This window comes from Cicer arietinum, chromosome 2 (assembly GCF_000331145.2).
Source record: "Cicer arietinum cultivar CDC Frontier isolate Library 1 chromosome 2, Cicar.CDCFrontier_v2.0, whole genome shotgun sequence".
In the NCBI taxonomy this organism is placed as follows: Eukaryota; Viridiplantae; Streptophyta; class Magnoliopsida; order Fabales; family Fabaceae; genus Cicer; species Cicer arietinum.
Genome location: NC_021161.2, coordinates 2,132,392 through 2,140,004, shown reverse-complemented (window position 1 = coordinate 2,140,004; position 7,613 = coordinate 2,132,392). Strand labels below are relative to the sequence as shown.

Here is a 7,613-nt window from a genome sequence, read left to right as displayed (position 1 = left end):
TATATATATATATAATTCTTTAAATATAAACAATATGCTTGAAAAAAAAAACTTCCATATACGTGTCATTCAGATTACTTCTACTTTATTAATTTCTCATATAATAACAATTGATCTAAGTTGTATTTAATTTCCTAAGCAAACAAAATTAGAGGATATTAGGATCACTAGATGAGGGGGAGACTATGGCTTGCATTTTCTTTTCATCTCAGCCTTTTTTCTCAATAGGAATTAATTCTTTGAAGAAACACAAGTTGCATCATCAATATTATTGTTGTGCAAAGATAGGACCTGGTTCAAATAATTTTGAGAATAGGATAACTTCTTCTTTTAGCTATAAAAATAGTGTTGGTGTTCCTCTTAATGAGTTGCCTTGGGTAGTACATAATTTAATATAACCATCAATAACTTTTATGTGTCCTTTTTATGTTGTGTGCTTAAAGTTAGTCTTAAATTGATTGATTTCTTTTTTTTTTAGGCTTCTTTTGATCAATATATAGAAGACAAGGGAAGAGTAATTCAAGCTATATTTGCTGAGAAATCAACAAGCAAACAGATCAATGAGGTACTATTTGACCCATTTAGTTTGAGAAAACGTTTAGTTTCTGGTTTTTGTTTTTCTTTTAATTACAAATTGAAAATTGTTTTCACTGTTTTTTAATTGTAAATATTTGTTCATTATGATATATAGGAAGAGTGGAGAGTCAAGATGAATCCAATGCAAGTATTGTTTGTAAGATGTCAACCAATAATACACATTACAGCTAGATGCATATCTAAAGCCCAAGATTACCCACATGAAACTCCTAGGCATATCACCAAACTTCTAGAGGTTCAAATTGTAAGTACTTCTATCAAATTTTAAAGAATGCATAGTTTAGCGAAAAGCATGTGAGTTTTTAGGTCTTATTTGGTATTAGAATGTTGTTTTCTAAAATTTAGGGAGGAAATCGATGTCATATTAAAGATAAGGAAGATTGTTTTTACTGAACATTTACAAAAAGATATACAGTGTCTCTCTTTAATAACTTTAACAAAGATCAAAAACTTTTAATTCATGTCTTTAGTAGTTCTAGTTGCGACTCGCTTTATATTTTGTTAGTCTATTCTCTCTTTTTATTGTTAACTTGATTTTATTTTTTTCGTGTGGACCCTCTTTTTTATTTGTATTCAATAGATCCATTTTTTGTGTCAAAGGCAATTCACTTTTTAGATGTATTTTTTTTGGTTAAAACTTTTGAATGAACTAAACAGAAGAACATTCGAGGCTAAGAGAAGAAACTCTCTAATAAAATATTGAACAAGGCTAATGGAGTGTGACAACATAGTGAGTTAGTTGGTGTGTGTAAGTGTGGGAGATCCATCATCCAATAGTTCGAAGCAATGGACACAAAATTTCTACCATTTATAATGTTGGAATTCAAGTATGAGTGGTTAGTCTCACATCGACTAAGGAATGGATAAAATGTTAGATATAAGATATGTGACCTATATATTCATTACTTTAAGATTTTGGATTGAGATATGGTATCAAGTTCTCTAGGATCCTGAACGTTTAGTCCAATGTTGTTGCCGCACTCATCTGGAATCCCCCAACAACTGATATTAGAGCCTAGTTCGGATTGGTGGGGAGCAAATGTGGGAGATCCTAGTGTGGCTTAAGTCTAGTGTTGTGGGTGACTAACACTTGAGGGGGAGATTGTTAGAATTCAAGTGTGAGTAGTTAGTTGTACATTAACTAGGAATGGAGGAAATGTTGGAGATATAAGAGAGATGACTCATATATTTATTATCATTAAGGTTTTGGATTGAGATATAGGGTCAAAGTCTATTAGACATTCTGAATGTTTAGTCCATTACTACTATCGCACTCCCTCATACTCTACAATATATAAACACTTAATTTTCCCTTATTCTAGTCTTGATTTCAAACTCACATCATAAGTTTTAAAATCAAAAACTAAAATATAGATGTTTTCCTAGTTTTAGCAACATGTTTTTAATAAACTAGACTAAAATATTCACATGTCATTATTCAATTAAAAGGAAAGCATAAAAAAAATATATGATCAATATTTTATATATTTCAGGAGTCATTTATTTTGTAAAAATATTTTCAATTTAATTTTTTAATTTCTACATTGTTATAAACCATGAATCATCATCATCTTCATCATTTTTTAATTTCGTTTTCATTATTTCAAAAAATGCATCATCATTAACTAACATTTCATCTGCTCTTCACAAAAATATTTTACTTCACAAATCTCTTATCAAAATAAAATAAACACATATTTTTTTTTAAAAATAATAGAAAATAATTTTACAAAATAAATGAATGCTTAGTTAGTTTGGTCCTAAAATACTAAAGTTGTGATAAATTTTGTTTTATAGACAAGGTGTGTGTTCGAAGATCTACATGCTGATTACATGCCACTAGGTCTCAACATTAATGCAAAAGGAGCTCTTTACCTAGAAAGGAATGGAAGGCATAACTTGATGAAGAATCAATTCAACATTACTTTAAGCTTTGTTGTTCCTCTATTACTCAAATGGGTTCCTCAAAATGTCTTGCAAAACATTTTACAATCGGTTAGCACCAATTTTTTGTCACTATTTTTATGTTTTATAGCGATTTATTGCGTGATTGCATTTAATTAAATAGTTTATGAAATTTGTTGGTTTATTAAACAGGTTCTCAAAAATTATGTGGAGGATATTTGCAATAAAGGAATATCTATTAGATTGTTAGCAGATTATAATGCTTTCAAGAGGAACATGCTCAAAAAGAAGGCATAATTACATGCAAATCCACCATTTATCACTCATATAACTCCCATTGATTTTTCAATTTAGCTAACATAAAATAAATAAAATAAAATAACTTAATTAGTTGAATACACTGTATTTTATCATGTTGAAAATCAAATGTTAAAATTATAATATGATAATATATAAGTGTAAAATCATTACATTTGTAGCAATGTTAGATCAAAATGTCTATTTTATATAAGCATTATTTGTTGAAGTGAATGGAAATAAAATCATAATACTTTACAATCATTGAATTGCCAAGATTATAGATGAAAATGAAGTTTCCTCAATTTGTTTATGTTTTAAAATTGGAGAAAGTAAAGGGAAATTCAAACTTCAAAATGTATGAGGTTTCAAAAGTCATCTCGACATACATATTATACACCTTCCTTCCAAACATATATAAAGCCCAATTATACGTTGAATAATGAAAAAAATAATTGATTTGATTCCAATAAAATATTAAAATAGATATGGATATCAAACACAATAATAAATCGATACGTAAATATTAATAATAATTTATGAGAATGAAAATTATTAAATATCACCACATGAATTAGTGTCTAGTCGATAGTTGACACTGATAATATCATATATACTATAAAGATATCTTTAATCTCAAGTGTTAAGTCTTAATGGTACATATTGATTCACTAGACATGTAATAGAAAATGACAAAAATAACAATTAAAAATAATAGTGATTAAAGGCTTATATGGGCTCTAGAGCTTGTAGGATATCATCCTTTAAATCTTCATAGACTCAAGTGTTAATGGTACATTTTGATTCACTAGATATATGAATGATCATATTTAATTAATTGATAGTGATTAATATTTGTTTGGTATGATTTATATAATAAATTATAATTAATTATTATAATTTTCTACACATTTTTATCTAATAAAAATATTCAATAAATATACTTATAATCAAATATACATTTGTGTCTTCAGTAATTCATTAAAGAAATATCATCATTTAATTAATTGAGCAGCTACAAAGATGGTGGAAGGAGATGAGAAATAGAGAGGATATGCCAACAAATGTAAAGAAAATAAGAGAATTTGAGAGTGACACGTCATTTGAGAAATAAGAGACAAAATATAAATGATATTTTTTAGGAGAAAAATAATAAAGAATAGGGAGAAAGTGCCAAAAGATATAATTAATCTTAGCAATTTTGATATGTCAAATTCTTAATAATATATATGCAAAATTACATTTATAGTAATCTAAATTTAGGTCATTTTTGCTCAAGTCATTTAAAGTTTTTTTTTCTCGATTAGGTTTGGTAAGTTATATTTAGTTTACATTTTAGTTTTTTGTCTCACTTTCACCGAGGATTAATGCATTTGAAAGCATGTGGTTATTAGAAACTCTGTCAAAGGCTGCAACAATATGTTCCTCAAATTAATTATTCAAAAAACATTCATTAAACATTATAAACAATCTACATTTATTGAATTTCTCTACAACCATTTAGATACATTTATAACCTTAAAAACTTGATAATAAATATACATTTACATAATCAATATCATTAATTTTCTTCACTTGCAAAATAGTTTAAATAGTCAACTCTATTTTATGACATTAAATCAAAAAAATTGTGAAACTTAAACAATTTTATACAATTATGTATAATTCAATAGAACTTAAAAATTAGTAGTACAAACAAAATGTATTTTCTTCACTTGCAAAATGTATTTACTACTAGATGTTTCTCTTAACTTCAGCAACATGTTCTTAATAAATTAGTACAAAATATTCACATGTCATTATAGATTAAATCGGAAAGCATGAAGAAAAAAAAATGATCCAATTTTTATATATCCTAGTTCGTATGGTCATAAAAATGCGATTAATCATGCTACATGGACTAGGTCTCAACATTAATGCTTGAAGATCTACGCATTACTTTAAGCTTTGTTTGCAACCATTTGTCACAACAAAACAAATATTTGTGACTATTGGATCAGTTTTATGGTACATTATTTTTATAAATGATTAACAGTGGATTAATATGTAAAAATTATTTTAAATTTTAACGATGATCGATCATATTTTTCTTTAAGTAATAAATTATTATCCTCGAATATAATGGTGATTAAATTAGTATTGATTCAATAAGAAATACATATTTATTTATTTTTATTTTTATCGAATCAATATTATTTAAATTACTATATCATTCATGAAAGTAAAAATGACAATCAATATTAACTTTTAAAAAACAACATTTGTGGTCATGAAAATTTTAAACATTTTTCAAATACTAATACAATCCATTTGGTTTTTATTAAAATTTGTCACTTTTACATCTCAATAAAAAAAGACAACGCTCTCATATTAAAAATATGTTGTATTTAAATATTTTAAAATTATTTATATATTATTTTTTCATTGTAGTTTATGTATTTATATCGTAAAAATAGTTTATGTAACTATTTTAATATTATAAAAAATTTAATTATCTTTTAAAATATCAAAAAGTTTCATCAAACCAACTATCTTTTGTTTCGTGTTTTTTCTCAACAAAAAAAAAAAAAGAACCAAACCAATATGTTGCTTTCATAGTTTTGTCCTTGTGTTTGCAAATTTTGTGAGTTTACATTGTAAATATGCCACTTAAAATTTTAATATACAATAAAATAAATATATTTAATTTATTAATTAAAATTTTAAAAATTCAATATATATCCAAAGTTTTTGTTTAAGCTCCACGACTGATTGAAGTGGTCTATCTTTATTTATTTATACATTAGTTTTTTTGAATGACATAATATAGATCAATTATATTTTTGTCTGTTAAATTATTTTTGAATTTTACTTTAATCTCTTAATTTTATTTGTTTGACTTTAATTTCTTAAATTATAAATATTAGATATTTTTATTATGTGTATCTTCATTTTGTTTTAGTCTTTGAGTTAAAATTTTAGACGCTTAAGTTCTTTAAAAACAAATATTATAAGTATATAATGTTTATAAATTTAAAAATTAAAGTGTTTAATATTTGCAACTTAAGAAATAAAATGCAGCAAAAAAAACATAGGATCAAAGTATCAAATTTTTAAAATTTAAAAAAGAAAATAAAACAAAAAAATTTAAAATACTAAAGTAAAATAAAAAAACAAATTTTGGAATAAAAAACAAAAGTTTACCCCATAAAATATAAGATACTGAAAACTCATTCATTATCATCCAAATTTTTTTCTATCTGATAGTGGTTGGAAAAGTGCGACATGACTTTTATTATTAATATATTAAATATTAATTTATTAAAACTATATCGAATTAGTGATCATTTGTGGAATGTCTGCAACTAAAAAAAAAAATGAAAATCTTTTTACATAATTTATTTGAAACAGCTCATAATTGAATGGATTTTGTTTGTGTAAAATATTTTATTTGATTAATTAATTACAATTGATATAAAATTTAATTTTTTTATATTTATTTTTAATGTTACACACATGAGTGTTATGATGTCTCTGTCTATACAATTTATTTTTTATATTTATTTTTAATTGGGAGAAATATTGAGAGAATAATGACACCGTATGTGGAAAATCGTCACACAATCAGTTTTTATTTTTTGTTAGTCGATTCAAACTATGGGCTTTTTATTTTCTTGTGCAGATTCGTTCTGTATTGGGTCTTTTTATTTGGCTAAATATAACATAAAGTATTGGGCCTTTTTATAAGTGTAACTTCTATTTTGTATACTATGAAGATGGAGATGGAGGTGTATCGGTGATTCTTTTTAAGCTTTATTTGGTTGCTTTATTAGTAATTCAATACTATTTTCACACTTTTAAAATATGAAGAAGAAAACATTTATTATTAATTGGATATTAAGAAAAATTACAACAATTTTCAAAAAGAATTATAAGGCCCAAGTCAATCATGTCTCAGCTAAAAGAATATAGTTCTCTATATTATTATAAAAAAAATAAAAAAATTATTTTATTTTTAAATGTATACATAATAGTCAACTATATTACTATAATCCTCGATCGAAACACCATATGATGTTGAAACAAGCCTTCAAAATAAATTGCATGATCCTCTCTAAAATTTGACAATGCATATTAAATATTTAGTACAATAAAAGTAACGTTAAAAAAAAATACTAAAAGTAACATTAAAAAAAATAAATGTATAACTTTTAGCACTTTACATCTAATCATGCAAAGTTAAACATACATATTCAGAATGCCTCATACAAGAAAAAAGTTTAAAAATACACTTTACATATTAAAAGAGGAAGAAAGAAGTAATGCATGTATTGATTTGAAGCAGATGATATAGCTATGAGGACATAGGATCATGTTTGATTGATGTGTTCAATGTCGATCCATTTATTCATTCATCATTTTCAATTCAATGTTAGAATGTTATTATTTAGCTCATCTAATTTGATTTTTTAAAGACTAAATTATTGTTTTATATAATATATTAGAGATTATATTGTAGTATTTTCATAATTAGACTTATAGTTACTTATCAGATACAGTTAATAGAAAAAATAATTCAATAATGAAAAAATAGTTTAGATTATTATTACATCTGACAGAATGGAAGTGCTGTACAACTTTTTCTTCTCGGAAAACATTTAATAGGACACAGAAAAATTTCATACAATGGATATTTAATTCTAGTAACTGACACTCATACCTGAAAGTCTTATAATTATTATGATACAGAAGAGTTCAGTACTGTTCAATATAAGCATAATATAAGCATGGAAAATTTATGTTTCACCCTTTCTCGGGATTTTGATAAGGATATA

The 7,613-nt window shown here is 24.9% G+C and overlaps 1 protein-coding gene across 2 annotated transcripts; it reads left to right on the top strand.

Annotated features, from left to right (window-relative positions):
* Positions 1-90: 90 nt before the first annotated feature.
* LOC101493788 (uncharacterized) lies at positions 91-3,002 on the top strand. 2 transcript variants are annotated; one of them, XM_004489355.4, is made up of 5 exons: positions 100-377; positions 479-565; positions 692-841; positions 2,395-2,592; positions 2,695-2,993. In XM_004489355.4, the coding sequence occupies exons 1-5, from the start codon at positions 186-188 to the stop codon at positions 2,797-2,799; spliced, it is 732 nt and encodes a 243-aa protein (XP_004489412.1). In that variant the 5' UTR covers positions 100-185; the 3' UTR covers positions 2,800-2,993. The 2 variants fall into 2 exon arrangements, with proteins under 2 accessions (XP_073221660.1, XP_004489412.1); XM_073365559.1 differs by lacking the exon at positions 692-841 and having other exon boundaries at positions 91-377; positions 2,695-3,002.
* Positions 3,003-7,613: the final 4,611 nt, after the last annotated feature.

Bases quoted from the DNA above. Each gene is read 5' to 3' on its own strand.
- LOC101493788 (XM_004489355.4), top strand. From the start codon at position 186: ATGGCTTGCATTTTCTTTTCATCTCAGCCTTTTTTCTCAATAGGAATT. The intron at 378-478 runs GTAGTACATAAT...TTTTTTTTTTAG, and splicing joins CTCTTAATGAGTTGCCTTGG to GCTTCTTTTGATCAATATAT. The intron at 2,593-2,694 runs GTTAGCACCAAT...TTTATTAAACAG, and splicing joins TGCAAAACATTTTACAATCG to GTTCTCAAAAATTATGTGGA.